The sequence below is a fragment of the Thalassophryne amazonica genome, chromosome 9, assembly GCF_902500255.1.
Source record: "Thalassophryne amazonica chromosome 9, fThaAma1.1, whole genome shotgun sequence".
NCBI lineage: Eukaryota > Metazoa > Chordata > Actinopteri > Batrachoidiformes > Batrachoididae > Thalassophryne > Thalassophryne amazonica.
Window position 1 is genome coordinate 36,733,428 of NC_047111.1, and position 17,892 is coordinate 36,751,319.

Consider the following 17,892-nt stretch of genomic DNA (forward strand, 5'->3'; position numbering starts at 1 on the left):
TGTTTGCCTTTAACAATCTTCCCATGTTGTTTGTATTTGGTCCAGAGTTTAGACACAGCTGACTGTGAACAACCAACATCTTTTGCAACATTGCGTGATGATTTACCCTCTTTTAAGAGTTTGATAATCCTCTCCTTTGTTTCAATTGACATCTCTCGTCTTGGAGCCATGATTCATGTCAGTCCACTTGGTGCAACACCTCTCCAAGGTGTGATCACTCCTTTTTAGATGCAGACTAACGAGCAGATCTGATTTGATGCAGGTGGTTAGTTTTGGGGATGAAAATTTACAGGGTGATTCATAATTTATTCCTCAGAATTGAGTGAGTCCATATTTTCTTCCCTTTGCTTGGTCTAAAAAAGTAAGCGTTACTGACTGCCACAATTTTTTTTTTCCTGATTTCTCATAGTGTTTCTTAAAGCCAGAAAGTTGCCATTTGAAATGACTTTAGTTTTGTGTCATGTCTGTGATCTGCTTTTTTCTACAAAATTAAACTGAATGAACATCCTCCGAGGCCGGTGATTCCATAATTTTTGCCAGGGGTTGTATAAATTGTGATGTTTGTGTAATCCATCTTTTTAATACTTTAGTTATACTGCTTAATGTCTGTTGTATTCTTGCTTAATTTTGCACATTTTCACCTTTGCCTTTACCCTGTCTCAAATTGACCCTCACACCTTACATTCTTGATTACTAACCCCAGGACCTTTAATCATTTTCAAATGTATGGCTTCCTTAACTGACCTGATTTTAGAACTAGAACACAAAACATACCCAGTTATGCCTGATCTTAGATATTGCTTTAAAAAAAAAGATACTGCTTCACACCCCACTTTATTCAGGTAAGTTAAATTAAGTAAGCCTTTTTTATGTGGCTCATCAATTCCACTTTGAGTAACAGTCCACTTTTAAAGACATGCCTAAGCTTTAAAAAATTCTGGATGAAGGCATTCCGTCCTCTTTTCCTCTGGTGATGCTCCTGGTCTGCACAGTGAGCAGGAAGAATTTGTGAACTTGTGTATTTACATGGAACACACTGCCTGATTGATGGTTCAGCAAGTTTTATCCATGTCTTTGTCTCATGCCATCCTCAGAAAGAGATGTTCCATGTATTTAAAAAAAATAAAAAATAATAATGTTTGTTTTGTTTTTTAAAATTTACCACGGGTGTGCTCTCCTTGTTCATTGCATTGCAAAGGTGAGGCTCTTGATTCACCATTCAATTTATGCCCTTATCCTTCCCTGTGGTCACTGACACAATTGGTGGAAGAGGGATTCCTCTGTTCGGTACCTGCGCTTACACTTTGGGACAGGGTAAGAAGCTCGAGTATCCACGTGGCAATCTTGAGTTGAGCTGCTGCTTATTTGCATCAAAAGGAGCTAGTTGAGGTGGTTTGGGCTTCTGGTGAGAATGCCCCCCCCCCCCCCCCCACGGGGGGGGGTCTCAAGAACGCATCAATATTCTCTAGGAAGAGTTAAAGGACTGGGCTGAGACTAGAAGAGTATGAGGTGAACTCATTTGTCTGCTACCACCATGACCTGGATAAGTGGCAGAAAATGAATGAATGTCACTTCAATCACACTGATTTCACTTGCTCCTTCAAATGGTCCAGCATCTAATATAGACATATAGATACCTTAAAATAATACCTTTTGACTTCTCTGGAATGTCTGAGCTACATGATTCTCTGGCCACCAAACGTCAAATGTACACAAGCACATAATCTTTTCATCATGCTTTCACTGCAGATAATTATAGTCTATAGCATGCATCACTGCAACTTTTTTATATTTTAGCAGATATTGAGGTGTATCTTGTTTTTCAGCATCCACTGTGATGTTTGGCTAAATAAATGATAAATGACCTGAAGTAATCACTGCATGCCTTCATAGAATGAAGAAGTCTGGCATGAACCCTGACAATAACCAGCAGGCAGCAGAGCAACCACATGGTGATAACAACAATCGCGACACCACCGAGGATGACCAGTGTGCTGCTGACAATGAGCTGTTTGCTGGTGAAGACAACCAGTACATGGTGGGTGGCGACCAGTACACCACTGGAGGAGAAGATTACAATGTTGAAGGCAACCAGTACGCTGCTGATGACATCAGCTACTCACAGGAGTATCATTATACCTGAAGCTGGACTGACAGGAACCGCAGAGGTTTCAGTCAGAACTTGGAGTGACACACAACAACCAGCCCCTTTAAGAACCATAAGTCTCTTTGTGTTTAGCGTGTTTTCATAGGATTACTCAAGCTCCAGACAGTTTCTGATGAAAGCAGTGTGGTTAACTCATTCCTATAATTGACACTACCTGACCCCCCCCCCCCCCCCCCCCCCCCCAAAAAAAACAAAAAAACAAAAAAAAAACAACCCTCCAGTTTGTGGAGTTAAATGTTAAGCAATACTTTTCAAGTGTAAATGTGAACATGGGTTCAGGGTTGAGGCCGTCATCTTATGTACCAGCACCCAGAGTCACAGTGACCAATGTCCGTGTGTCGTCTACTGACAAACGCATACTGACTAAAACCTAGCTTACATCAGTGTAGGAACAGGAATAATGGCGGAATTACAGCAAAAAGCACCAACATGTCTTTAGAAAACATTACTAGCCAAACTAGACGTTACGATAGACAAAGCTTTGGTGCAAGAATGTAGCTCCAAAAAAATTCATTTACATTCATGTTCTGACTACTTCTGTTTTTGTCTGTATTTTATTTTAGTCACAAATATTCAAACTGAATTCATCGCCAAAAAAAAAGAGGCTCCTGTGCATGCACATCTGTCAAGAAACCTTGATGGCCTCAGATGAAGCTCAACTGGAAGCAGAAAAAGTTGCATTTCCTTGACTGGCTGCTTGAGGGTGGCAATAAAACAGAGCACTTTCCCATAGAAGTCCATGTTAAAATGTTTAACCTTAGAACAGAAATATGAGGTCTGTCCGAAAAGTAACGGACCTTTTTATTTTTTTCAAAAACTATATGGATTTGAATCGTGCGCTTGCATCAGCCAAGCTTGAACCTTTGTGCGCATGCGTGACTTTTTTCACGCCTGTCGGTTACGTCATTCGCCTGTGGGCAGGCTTTGAGTGAGCACTGGTCCAGCCCCCTCGTCGGATTGTCATTGTCTGGGAAATGGCTGAGCGACTGCCACTTTGCTCCATGAAAATTTTTTCAGAAACTGTGTGAGACAGCCAGGTGGAAACCATTCGGAAAATTCAGATGGCTTTCGGTGAAGATTCTATCAGCGTCACACAGATTAAGGAGGATTACAACCTCGTAAACACGTGTACAGCCTAGCACAAAAATAGTTTTGGTTTCTGCCTCCAGGACAACTGTATGGGGGGGGGGGGGGGTGAATTCTATCCATCTATCTATTATTCTCGATCAATCGGTGGAAGTGTGTTTTTCGGACCACCCTAGTGTGGATATGTTTTGTAACTTTAAGACATTTTAACTCAAAGTTCTGCATAATTAGAGGCGTGGTTGCTTTGAGTGATAGTGGACTAGCCCAATTACTCCACCCCTTGTAGTGTCCATCCATAACTCTGTGTCCACTCTGTGGCTGCTAGCTGTTGTGGAGGCTGTGTTTGTAATTTTGGAGTATTTAATTAAAAAACGTGGAAAAATCTGGTGACACACCCAAAAGGATCTGTGCTGTAATACTCACACTGAGTGCAGTTCTCATCTGATTTAATGTTGCATAGCAGCTTATAACTTTTAATGTCTACACTCAAGCAAACTATGAGAACCACTGTGCAGTCCCCAAAAATATGATTTATTAAACATCTGAACTGGGGGTAGCCTGTTAGCTTAGGTAGTCAAACTCCGAGAAAGGGCTTCTGGTAAAAAAAAAATTCACATTACTTTTTTTTGCGTAATCCATCAATGTGTTCATTGATGGATGTGTTCCATGCCACTAATAATGCCCAAAAGCATAGTTTTTTTAAACCAGATTCGCGAAATGTGAACAAGATCCGTCATGTTGTTTATGGTGCAGAAGAGATGTGTGAGACTGCTGCTTTTGCTTGAATGCTTCATACAAGGCTTTTTTTAATATCTCAAAAATGTGATATGATTGGCAAAAACTAACATCAGATTTGTATTCAGCTCCTCTTAATTACTCAATCCATTGAACTGCATGCAAGAAAAATCGTGTTAACCCCAATATTCCCACGTGAATAAGCAATTTCCCCAAAAAGTAACGGCAGGCTGTGGCACAATAGGCGTGAAACCACTCTTGTGATAACTGCTGATCAGTCTTTCACATCAGTGGGATGGATTTTTGTTCAGTTCTGTTTGAATATTTTGAACACTTCAAAATTAGACATTTAAAAACATCCCCTCCCTCCATTGCAGTGAATATGTTTAGTAAATCTGCATTCTTGCACCAAACAAAATAGAAGAAATATTTAAGGAATCTAATTGCGTCGTATTGTTCAGCTCATTGCTGAATTGCTAACATCTGGTAACTGTCAGTGGTTAAAGGTGAAAGCAGGTCCAAATCTGCAGTTTTCACAAATTTCATCAAAGTAAAATGTACTATAAATGTTGGCATGTTGTTTTTATTTTTTTTTAATATTTTTTTTTTATTTTTATTTTTTATTTTTTTGCTGTTTTGTTCAAACTTGACTTTCCCCATGTGCTGGTTTTGTTTGGAAAAGCAGTGAAATTCCATCTGAGGCTTTTTGAACACTAAATCTAATGTTGGTCAAATTTGATAATTGGCTGAAAGTTTTACAGTTTTTGAATTTTACTTCAAATTTATTTACAGCTGAAAGAGTTGAATTTGCATTGAAATATTTGTTCTTGTGTGAAAGTATGACTTTCTTTTTTGATATCTGACAAGAATGATGCGTTTGAGGCGGTGCCTTTTTAAAGATTTTGTCCCCCTTTGATGAGAGTGAAAGAATTTAGATGGGAATTGTTCATTTCTGTCCTATCGGCCTACTGTACATTGAATTCCTCATCGTTGTAGGATGTACTTGTATTTTCCTCATGTCTGAAATTCGCATAAAAAGAGAAAATGCTATGACTGTAAATCTGAGTTTTATTCATTATCCGTTACAGATGTCACTTCAACCTATTGCTACCTCTGAGGGCTTATAATAGATCTGCTTCTTTCAGAAATGTCCTAAATTGTGTTTAAAACTCAGTATGTCATTGTGCAAAATCAGCATTATGTCAAAGTTGTCAGTAAAAAATATTTTACATTTTTCAACAATACGGACATTGAAAAACTAACAATTTTTTGCAAAGAGGAAATGAAAAATTATAAATATTTTAAGTGCTGCTGTATCATTTCAGCAGTAGTGGATTTAAAACTGATGATTTCAAAAGAAAAATAATCGTTCTTAAATGTTTGTTGAATTTAAGAATTTTTTTTTTTTATGTTGCGCAGTCTAAAATGATTGTGCCGCTGAAGACATCCAGTAGGTTTCACCATGTGATTGACACTTGATTGTTACCAACAGTGACACAAACACTCCAGAAGTCCAGTACAGTTGAGTACAACATTGAGCTGGAAAACTTTGAAGACTGATGACAAATTCGGAAGATGTCAAATTAAAATGAACATTTTTTTTTAAGTCTGTTTAAAATGACATGTATTTTGGTACTTAATGTCTTCAACTTTATAAAGTAAACTAAAAAAAAAAGTTGAAGGCGCATATTGTAATGTACAGGCTGTATACAAGCTGAGATGGCCTTTTTGTTTTCACCGTCATGCTCATTTGTGTGTTAGCTGTTGTGTGGTTAAGAATTACCTTCATTATCAGTCATGTATGAGAACAGTGCTGCGAAAATGTGCATCAAGTAAAGAAATGTGCTCAAACTGCAGTAGGTGGTCTTTTTTTTTTTTTTTTGCTCTCACTGGTGGAGGCTTTGGTTCTCCAGTTTTCAATTTATTTTCATTCATATAGCATCACATCACAACAAGGCTGCCTCAAGGTGCTTCTCACAAGTAAGGTCTAACCTTACCAACTCCTAGCACAAGCACACAGGTGACCGTGGTAAGGAAAAACTCCCTCTGATGATTTGAGAAAGAAACCTCAAGCAGACCAGACTCAAAGGGGTGACCCTCTGCTTGAGCTATGCTACCGACACAATTGCCAAAACGAATATACAGGAAAATTTGGGCATCCATGCCAGTGTACAGGACGGGAGGGTTGCAGAAGAAGACACCACCCCCATCTCTGGATGGAGCCGCACCTCAAACAGATAAAACAATCAGGCATCAGAAAGATAACAAATATAGTATAATTTATCAGCATTAAACAACAAGAAAAAAATAGAAATACATACTGAGGTGATCATCGGTCACTAGCCCTAAGCTTCTCTTAAAAACCCAGACTTTAGATAAAGTTGAGGCCACAGCCTGCTCTTACTACTAAATGATTACAATATTACATATAAGATGTTGGATTTGGGTTTACATTCCAGTGAATCAGGTTTTGTTATTCCAGCTGTAGTATTTGGCACCAAAATGGTTCATTCAACCAAACATCTGGACTTTATGGCTGACAAACTGCTTGCTTAGAGGGTGGATGAGCAGTACCTTATGTGACCCAATAGGTCAGTACTCAGGTGGGTCCACGTTTATACATAACCTTTCTATCACTGCATATGGTTAAACAGACCAGTGTTTCTGACATCTTTTTACACAGAGTGAATCTTGTTGATTATGAAATCACCTGATTTGATAAGGAATTACTGAACTGAAAGAGCAGTGACTGCACAAAAGTTATCTGGTGTGTGTGTGTGTGTGTATGTACAGTAGTGTTCAGAATAATAGTAGTGCTATGTGACTAAAAATCCAGGTTTTGAGTATATTTCTTATTGTTACATGGGAAACAAGTTACCAGTAGATTCTCACAAATCCAACAAGACCAAGCATTCATGATATGCACACACTTAAGGCTATGAGATTGGGCTAATATTAAAAAAAAAAAGTAGAAAAGCAGTGTTAACAATAGTAGTGCGGCATTCAGTCAGTGAGTTTGTCAATTTTGTGGAACAGGTGTGAATCAGGTGTCCCCTATTTAAGGATGAAGTCAGCACCTGTTGAACATGCTTTTCTCTTTGAAAGCCTGAGGAAAATGAGACGTTCAAGACATTGTTCAGAAGAACAGCGTAGTTTGATTAAAAAGTTGATTGGAGAGGGGAAAACCTATACGCAGGTGCAAAAAAATTATAGGCTGTTCATCTACAATGATCTCCAATGCTTTAAAATGGACAAAAAAAAAACGCGTGGAAGAAGACAGAAAACAACCATCAAAATGGATAGAAGAATAACCAGAATGGCAAAGGCTCACCCATTGATCAGCTCCAGGATGATCAAAGACAGTCTGGAGTTACCTGTAAGTGCTGTGACAGAAGACGCCTGTGTGAAGCTAATTTATTTGCAAGAATCCCGCAAAGTCCCTCTTAAATAAAAGACGTGCAGAAGAGGTTACAATTTGCCAAAGAACACATCAACTGGCCTAAAGAGAAATGGAGGAATATTTTGTGGACTGATGAGAGTAAAATTGTTCTTTTTGGGTCCAAGGGCCACAGACAGTTTGTGAGACGACCCCCAAACTTTGAATTCAAGCCACATTTCACAGTGAACACAGTGAAGCATGGTGGTGCAAGCATCATGATATGGGCATGTTTCTCCTACTATGATGTTGGGCCTATATATCGCATACCAGGTATCATGGATCAGTTTGGATATGTCAAAATACTTGAAGAGGTCATATTGCCTTATGCTGAAGAGGACATGTCCTTGAAATGCATGTTTCAACAAGACAATGACCCCAAGCACACTAGTAAACGAGCAAAGTCTTGGTTCCAAATCAAAAAAATTAATGCCTCGCAGAGGTGAAGAAATCATGAAAAACTGGTTATACAACTAAATACTAGTTTAGTGATACACAGGATTGCTAAAAAAGCAGTTTGATCATAATAGTTTTGAGTTTGTAGCATCAACAGCAGATGCTACTATTATTGTGAACACCCCCTTTTCTACTTTTTTTTTTTTACTAATAGCCCAATTTCATAGCCTTAAGAGTGTGCATATAATGAATGCTTGGTCTTGTTGGATTTGTGAGAATCTACTGAATCTACTGGTACATTGTTTCCCATGTAACAATAAGAAATATACTCAAAACCTGGATTAATCTTTTTAGTCACATAGCACTATTATTCTGAACACTACTGTGTGTATATATATATATATATATATACACACACACACACACGAGGTCTGTTAGAAAAGTATCCGACCTTTTTATTTTTTTCAAAAACCTGATGGATTTGAAGCACGTGTGCTTGACCGTGACCGTGTGATTAACCGAGAAATTGCGGAATAGGTGGACATCAGCACTTTTTCGGCACATTCCACTGTGAAAGAAGATTTTGCCATGAAAAGAGTGGCGGTGAAATTCATCGGCATGAAGCTGAACGTGCAGCAACAGCGCCTCCGTGTTGAAGCCTCACAGGACATGCTGTGACATGTCCAGCTTGTCCACTATTTCTCGGATAGTCACACGTCTGAAAAGCCACTGAAAGCCATCTGAATCTTCCGAATGGTTGACGAGCTATGTATATATATATATATATATATATATGTATATATATGCAGGTCTGTTAGAAAAGTATCCGACCTTTTTATTTTTTGCAAAAACCTGATGGATTTGAATCACGTGTGCTTGCATGAGCCAACCTTGAACCTTCGTGCGCATGCATGAATTTTTTCACGCCTGTCGATTGCATCATTTGCTGGTAAGCAGCCTTTGTGTCAGGACGGGTGTAGTCTCTCTTCAGATTTTCATTGCAAGGAAAATGGCGGAACGACTGGAGCAGCGCGACTGCGTCAAATTTTGCCAGAAACTGGGCAACAGCCAGGTGGAAACCATTCGGAAGATTCAAACGGCTTTCGGTGACGATCCTATGGGCATCACATAGATTAAGGAGCGGTACAACGGGTTTAAAGACGTCCGCACAATGGTGGAGAGCGAGCCACGCTCCGGTCGGCCATCAACATGCTGAAATGACCAGATCATTTCCAAAGTGAATGCTGTGGTGATGCGGGACCGTCATGTGACTATCTGAGAAATTGCGGAAGAGGTGGACATCAGCACTTTTTCGGCACATTCCACTGTGACAGAAGATTTGGCCATGAAAAGAGTGGCTGTGAAATTTATGCCGAAGCTGATGGCGGAGCAAAAGCAACTCCGTGTTGAAGTCTCACAGGACATGCTGGACTCTGAAAAATGATGCCCACCTCTTCCACCATTCGGAAGATTCAGACGGCTTTCGGTGGCTTTTCAGCCATGTGACTATCCGAGAAATTGTGGAAGAGGTGGGCATGTCACAGCATGTCCTGTGAGACTTCAACACGGAGTTGCTTTTGCTCCGCTGTTAGCAGCTTTGTGCCGAAGTCACCCTACCTTTCTGAGCTCCTACACCCTTATAAATCCACACACTCTCTTGGGTCAGCTAAGCAATTGCTCCTGAGTGTGCCAAAAATCAAGTGGAATCTCAGGGGGGACCGTACATTCGCTGTTGCGGCTCCACAATTATGGAACAACCTGCCTCAGCAAATCAGACAGACCTCATCTCTGTTTTTAAATCTCTTTTGAAAACTCATTTATTCTCCTTGGCCTTTGACACTTGAGACATTGACTTCATTCCTTTATTTAAGCTTATTGTTACCCGAGGCCAACTTATGGCCATTGGGTATTGCGAAGACCTGGCGTCCGTCTGTGTCTGTCTGTCTGTCCGTCCGTCTGTCTGTGTTAAGCATAAGTCCAGTTCTATTACTGCCACAATCTTTAAATTCACAGGGAACATTCTTGGGACACAGACCTAGGACAAGTTCAAAGATGGCTAACCTTGACATTTTTAAGAGGTTAAAAAGTCACATTCCTTTTGAATCTGTTCTGTTTTGTTTTTGAGTGGTGGGGGATGACAGCCAATCAGAGTAGAGCTGCACCGTGACGTCAGTGGCTGGTCTCTTCAAATCTGCTTTGCTTTGTGTTTATATGCATGTCTCTCATATATTATGTAAAAGGTAGCAAAAAATAAACACTTCTAAAACCGAAAATGCCGTTTTTGGAATCTAATAACACCTCTGAACTTATTTTGCGGATGTTAGCATGGTGACATCACAGGCTGGTAGCTAGCTGCAAAACTCTGTTTTATTTGTTTGTAAATATATCCTCTTTGTCATTATGTAAAAGCTAGTAGGAAATAAACAGTTCTAAAACCGAAACCGTTGTTTTTGGAACCTAATAACACCTGAACTTATTTCACAGATGTTAGCATGGTGACATCACAGGCTGGTAGCTAGCTGCAAAACTCTGTTTCATTTGTGTGTAAATATATCCTCTTTGTCATTATGTAAAAGCTAGCAGGAAATAAACAGTTCTAAAACCGAAACTGCCATTTTTGGAACCTAATAACAACTCTGAACTTATTTTGCGGACGTTAGCATAGTGACGTCACAGGCTGGTAGCTAGCTGCAAAACGCTGTTTTGTTTGTGTGTAAATATATCCTCTTTGTCATATATTATGTAAAAGATAGTGAGAAATAAACACTTCTAAAACTGAAAACTCTTTTTTTGTAACCCGATAACACATTTTGTTGCGTTAGTGTGCACGCTAACTTCTGCTAACTCAAAGCTAACTTCCTATGGAGTTAAATTTGTCTCATTAATACCAGAAAATGCATAGAGGGTGATCTACAAATATTCCTTGATTTGCATAACTTACGCTTTTATCAAAAGCTCATGTACATGCACAGGCAAAGCCTGTAGACGCTGTTAAAACGTAAATATTATCAACGGCCTCAGGGTGTATGGTTTTCTTCAGGGTGTATAAAGCCATATTCATTGATAAAACAACTTGATAACGATTTTATCATATACCTATAAACAGTGGTGGGCACAGTTCCGATAATCCGATAACTATCGAAGATAATGTTTTCATTATCGGATTATCTTTTTAGATAACTTTAAAAAACATTATTGGACTAATTATCTTGCGATAAATTTTTTGTCCGATAATTCTTAGACCAATAACGTGGTAAATAAAGCTGAACAGTCGAGCACCTACTTGTTAAATGTTTTGTAGCTGATGTGTAGTTCTACCGTCTGCAAAACAGAGAAGACCTGCTTTAAGAAGTAACCGCTCTATCCTCTCCTCTGCAAGCAAAGGAGAACTGGTCCCAGAGGAGAAAAAAAAAATCATTTCTTTTAACCCCATACTGATACGCGGGCAATATCACCCAAGTCATCCAGAGGCATACATTTTTAACTTATGGTTCAGCTTTTAACCAAACTAATGTCAGACAAGTTATTTAAATTAATGTCATGTCTGAAGTTTTACAAAGTGAAAATATCAGATATATGTTAATATATTTTAGTTTTAATTTTTAAGGTTTTAGTGTGGATATATGCTGTGCCCAGCAGTTCATTATGGGTAGGATAGGGTACGTTCACGACATGAGAAATGCATTTGAAACACTCTGATAAGGCTCTACGGACAACAGCATTAAACTCTAGTGCCTAAAACTCTCATGAATACATTCTCTGGGTTTCGAGACATTGTTATTGTGTCTGCGTTTATTAAATTCCACGCATCTGAAATGTAGCAGACACGGATTATCTGGAATTTTGTTTTGGCAGGTTTTCAAGGTCTCTATTGCCATCTACAGGCCAGTAGTGTTCATTCGCCCTATTGACGTATCCCATAATCCCTTGCATGCCAGAGAGTCGCTGCAGTCAACAACATATAGAGAATCAACACGATGACAGTTGTAAATGAAAATTATACTACAAAATGTATTTTTTTATGCTTTTCGTCACGTTAATAAGAGACTACTGCATGATACCCTGAAAACTTGCTAAAACAATTAAAACAAATAATCCGTGTCTGTTACGTTTAATCTGCGTGGAATTTAATAAATACAAACCGAATTTCAGACTTATTATATATATATATATATATATATATATATATATATATATATATATATATATATATATATATATATATTAGTCTTGAACAAAGAGGACAAACAGAGTTGTAAAGAACAATAATCAAGACATTAAAGAGCAAACTTCACTTTCCTCCAGAATGACATGATCAGGAAGCGATTGTAGCTCACAGGAGCTCCCATTAAAAATAACGGAGAGACAGCCTGTGATTCTCGCATGTTTACATAAAATAAACACAATAACAACATCTATAAACCCAGAGAATATATTCACGAGAGTTTTAGGCACAATATAAAAATAGATTTTATGTTGCGATGTTAATGGTGTTGTCTGTGTGCAGCAGTTAAAGTGCAGCGTGATCAGAGTGTCTCAATGCAGTTCTCAATGTTACTGAGATCTCACAGCGCGGCGAACTCTCCAAGGTTTTGCGAGATTTGAAACGTCAATAGGGCGAATAGCCAACATTTATGTGTCAAGACAATATTGAGTGCACGTTTTACAATATAATAAAACGAGTGCACATTGCACAAAATAATAAAAGTGCGCACAACATCATAAAACATCAAATTCATGAGAGCACATGACAGTATTGTGTGAGAAATAGGTCATATAGATGATAAGATAAAACATCATAAAATTCTCTCCACATGCAAAACATTTTGCGATGACACTTCCAGGGCTCCGTAAAAATGCCTGTTTTTACAAATAAAAAATGGAATATTTTACAAAAGCACATTTATCTGTAAACACCAACACACGACACACGCCACATTAACGTGTTGGTTTACATAATGAATGACTGAACCAATCAGTGTTTAGCAGAGGCACATTTTACCCAGAATCCTTTGCGATCTGTCTGTTTGTTACAAAACCTCAGAATTAGTGCATTATTCAACATTAAAAGATATATGTTATATTTTAACTTTGTACAAATGACAGAACTGACATTAATGGGGTTATTCTATCGGTATTAATGTTACTTATGAATCAAAACCATAAGTCAGCATGGCTTTATTTTCCGAGACCTCCGCCTGACCGGAGTGTTATGATTGGTAGAGAGCTGCGTTTTGTGGCTGCTCTGAACTTGCGTCTGTACTGGAAGCTGTGTAGTAAACAAGAGCTTCCAGTAGGGGGCAAGATGTTCATTGTTTGGGTCTGTCGTAGCTTTTGATGCTACTAGAAGCGATCATGGTGTTAAAACTCAAATTCAATTTATTAGTAGTTGCAAATATACCAGAGACAATACTGGAATTTATTGGTTATCTGTAACTTCCGATACATTTTTAGGTGGTTTATTGTTTTATCTTTATCAAAGATAACTTTTCAGTTATCTGATTATCTGTTATCGAAGTAAATTTTTTTGTTATCTGTGCCCACCACTGCCTATAAATTGATAAATGCACGCAGAACACAATGCGCATGCTCTCCCTTTGCTCACTGCCTCCGGGGGTATGGATGCGGGACCCGCAAAGAATCCAAGTCATGGCCACGGAGCTCTGCGGCTGCAGTTACCGAGACCATGCAGCGGGCGCTGCACATCAAAACAGCAAGCGTAGTCTCTGGACCTGTGGCTGGAGTTGGATGCAGCTCGGCACAGCAGACAGGGGGGCGGTGTGAGTGGCCCACTGTGGCGCTTACCGAGCCCCCAGACTCGGTAAGCGCATCGGAGGCAGTGAGAGCAATCGCACTGAAGGACACAGAACACAATGCGCTGTTTAAAAAAAAAAAGAAGAAGAAGAATACAAAATTGCACTAAAAAAAATCCGCGAAACTGCGAGGCCACGAAAGGGAGTTACGTTATGGATAGGTGAAATCCGCAAAGTAGTCAGCGTTATTTTTTACAATTATTATAGATGTTTTAAAGCTGTAAAACCCCTCACTACACACTTTATACACTTTTCTCAAACAGACATTAACATTTTCTCACTTTTCTCTCCTGTGTAAACACTCAAAGTTCAAACCTTAGTAGAAAAAAAAATAGAACGTTTTCCTGTAAATATGATGGCTTTTAGAACTAACAAATTAAATTTTAACGATCAACCTACGAGGTTGGACACGTAAGAAATTATTAATAGTGACTCACCAGTATTTCACTGTTGGGAAAGTGTAGTGACACGGACCCACAACAGGGGGCGCAAATGAACGGTCAATAGATGAGCCAAAATATAACAATTTAATGTTGTGAATGTGCACAACGAACATACAGACAATCTCAGAATATCATAACAGTCAATACACAAAGGTGACGTGTGGGCAGGCTCGAGGATAGAAGACGTCTGTCCTAAGAAGAGCCGGAACCACACGATTTCCGCCGCCCCAGAACCTGGTGAATACTGGAGCCGCCAAGTCCCGAATTCCCAGGTGATCACCGTCCCCGACTGTCGGATCTGGTACTGCTGGCGAAGAACAAAGACAGTCAAGTGTGGGTGTGTGTACACCCCATAACAACAACGGTGGGAATGCCACCTCCACCTCTCACTCAATAACTTGCAGAGTACTGTAGATTCCTCAGGGGAAAAGAGTGCCTTCAGCGCTCTCACAGCTTCCACCGACGGAGGAACTGGTACTCCTGCAAACACTCACAATATACAAATATTGCAATTACAAAACGGCTGAGGATATTACCTCCAATGAAGTATGATATCTCGGCAACGAGGTGGAGATGACGTCTGGTCTTTATGGAGTGAGATGATGTTGAGTAGATGGGTGACAGCTGTCAAGAGGTAATGAGCGACAGCCGTCACCCCCGCCTGTGTCCATGGCGGCAGCGCCCTCTCGTGCCTGAAGCCCACACTTCAGGCAGGGCGCCCTCTGGTGGTGGGCCAGCAGTACCTCCTCTTCTGGCGGCCCACACAACATTTCACAGTTCCTCTGACTACGCCTCTTCGTCGTGGTGCCGCTCTGCTGTCCAGATTGGCTGATTACTCGGGTGGTATGAAAAATATTACCTGTCTGCGAAAAGGGTGTATTGCTATTTATTCTTTAGTGTTTTATCCAATCATATTGGTGTATCATTTATAGGTATATGATAATGTTTTTGATTGACTGATTGATAGAGGGGCTTCACTGAACAAATTGTATGTAAGACAACGCGATCTTAATAATTAAACAACTGCAAATTATAAAGAACATAAGTCTCATAGGGCTGAGGGTATTTTAGCACTGGATTATATTTTTTATCATATGGTTGTTATTTTTGTTCATGTTTCATGGCTTTTAATTATTTTAGTTGAAATTTGTTTCCAATTTTATGTGAACTATGCCTTTTATGATGATGTTTATTTTCTGTACAGCACTTTGGTACATTTGGTTGTTTTAAAGTGCTTAAATAAAGTTGGTTGGTTGCAAGATATGAGAAAAAATGTACATTTCTGTATTTTACTGTAATATTTACAAAAAACTATGCATTTCACTGAATTGCAATATTCAAATTTTATTCTGTGATATTTTTTGAATGCAGGAAAGTTGCCTGTGAAATTACAGGGAATTCCTGGCAGCTCTGTTCCTGTAAATATACAACCCCAATTCCAATGAAGTTGGGACGTTGTGTAAAATGTAAATAAAAACAGAATACAACGATTGCAAATCCTCTTCCAATTTATATTCAATTGAATACACCACAAAGACAAGATATTTAATGTTCAAACTGATAAGCTTTATTGTTTTTGTGCAAATATTTGCTCATTTTGAAATGGATGCCTGCAACACATTTCAAAAAAAGCTGGGACAGTGGTATGTTTACCACTGTGTTACATCACCTTTACTTCTAACAACACTCAATAAGTGTTTGGGAACTGAGGACACTAATTGTTGAAGCTTTGTAGGTGGAATTCTAACACACCCCCATACCATCACAGATGCTGGTTTTTGAACTTTGCGCTGGTAACAATCTGGGTGGTCTTTTTCCTCTTTTGTCCGGAGGACAGGACGTCCATGATTTCCAAAAACACTTTGAAATGTGGACTCATCAGACCACAGCACACTTTTCCACTTTGCGTCTGTACATTTGAAATGAACTCGGGCTCAGAGAAGACGGCGGCATTTCTGGATGCTGTTGATGTATGGCTTTCGCTTTGCATGGTTGAGTTTTAACTTGCACTTGTAGATGTCGCGACAAACTGTGTTAACTGACAATGGTTTCTGAAGTGTTCCTGAGCCCATGCGGTAAGATCCTTTAACCCAATGATGCCGGTTTATTAATGCAGTTCCACCTGAGGGGTCGAAGGTCACTCGCATTCAGTGTTGGCTTTCGGCCTTGCCGCTTACGTGTAGAAGGTTCTTCAGATTCTCTGTATCTTCTGATTATATTATGGACTGTAGATGATGGAATCCCTAAATTCCTTGCAATTGAACGTTGAGAAACATTGTCCTTAAACTGTTGGGCTATTTTTTCACGCAGTTGTTCACAAAGTGGTGATCCTCAACCCATCTTTGCTTTTGCACGGCTGAGCCTTTGGGGATGCTCCTTTTATACCCAATTATGACACTCACATGTTTTCCAACTAACCTGTTCACCTGTGGAATGTTCCAAACAGGTGTTCTTTGAGCATTCAACAACTTTCCCAGTCTTTTGTCCAACTTTTTTGAAACGAAGCAAAAGTTTTTCATTATTGAAATAGTTTTTCAGATAACGTTTAAAAACCATCATCAGACCAATTATCTTCCGATAGGTTTTGGTTAGACCGCTAACATATTTTTGGAGGCATAGTGAACAAAGCTTTATAGTTACGAACATTTATTAAGTTTAAAATTAGTTGAGTACCTACCTGTTAAATGTTTTGTAGTAGATGTGCAGTTTTATTCTCTGCAAACAGAGAAGAGCTGGTTCCAGAAGAAACTACTCTATCCTCTGCAGGCAAAGGAGAAGTAGTCACAGAAAAGGAAAAAAAAACTCATTTCTTTTGACTCCATACTGATACACTGGCAATATTACCCAAGTCATCCAGAGGCTACAGTTTTAACTTATGGTTTAAAATTTTAACCAAACTCATTTTGGACAAGTTATTTAAATTAACGTCATGTCTGAAGTTTTTCAAAGTAAAAATAACAGACATATGTTTTAGTTTTAAAATATTGCACTAATTTTGAAGGTTTTTGTGTGGACATGCTGTCTCCAGGTGCATTATGGTACTGTCAGTACATTCACGACAGAAGAAATGCATTTGAGATGCTCTGATCAGGCTCCACATGGACAACAGCATTAACTCTTTGTATATGTGCCTAAAACTCTAGTGAATATATTCTCTGGGTTTATAGACATTGTTATTGTGTTTTGTTTTATGTAAAAATGCCAGAAGAAGCCCAGGTTGCTTCGCCATTATTTTTAATTGGAATCATTGCAATCAATTCCTGTTGCTATTTAGAGTCCTGTTATGTCAAACACTGTCGTCTTTGTTCCAGAGTATATATATATAAGATGTCTGAAATTCAGTTTGCGTTTATTAAATTCCACGCCTAAACGAAGCAGACACGAATGATCTGGAATTTTGTTTTGGCAAGTTTTCACAGTCTCTACTGCCATCTACTGGTCAGTAGTGTTCAGTGTTCATGGCAGTATGAGTGTCTGGATGCCAGTAGATGGCAGTGTTCTATTTATTTTGACCCCAGTTATATCAAATGGTTGTCAAAATAATAACTTCACTTTTTGGCTTTTTTTTTTTTTTTTTTACAAATTAAAAAAGGCATACTTTACAAAAGCACATTTATATGTATACACCAACACACACACACCTCACATTAATGTGTTGGTTTTTACATAGAATGAATGAGTCAACCAATCAGTGTTAGTGGAGGCACATTTTACCCATAATCCTTTGGCATCTGTCTGTGTTTGTTACAAAACTTCAGAATTAGTGCATTATTTAAAATTAAAAGATATGTTATATTTTAACTTTGTAAAATGACA

General features: G+C 38.9%; 1 protein-coding gene and 1 long non-coding RNA gene across 2 annotated transcripts in view; one reads left to right on the forward strand and one right to left on the reverse strand.

The window, feature by feature from the left end:
• Positions 1-2,338, forward strand: part of LOC117516980 (zinc finger protein 346-like) — a 28,392-nt gene extending 26,054 nt beyond the window's left edge. Inside the window, exon 7 of the mRNA XM_034177877.1 lies at positions 1,894-2,338. Coding sequence (XP_034033768.1) covers positions 1,894-2,143 — 250 coding nt within the window. The 3' untranslated portion in view covers positions 2,144-2,338. The remainder of the gene's footprint in view (positions 1-1,893) is intronic.
• A 2-nt stretch (positions 2,339-2,340) lies between these two features.
• Positions 2,341-2,966, reverse strand: LOC117516986. Its single transcript, XR_004562606.1, has 2 exons — positions 2,593-2,966; positions 2,341-2,541 (listed from the first exon to the last, which is right to left on the reverse strand). It is a non-coding gene; the product is annotated as an uncharacterized LOC117516986 (long non-coding RNA).
• Between the last annotated feature and the right edge of the window lie 14,926 nt (positions 2,967-17,892).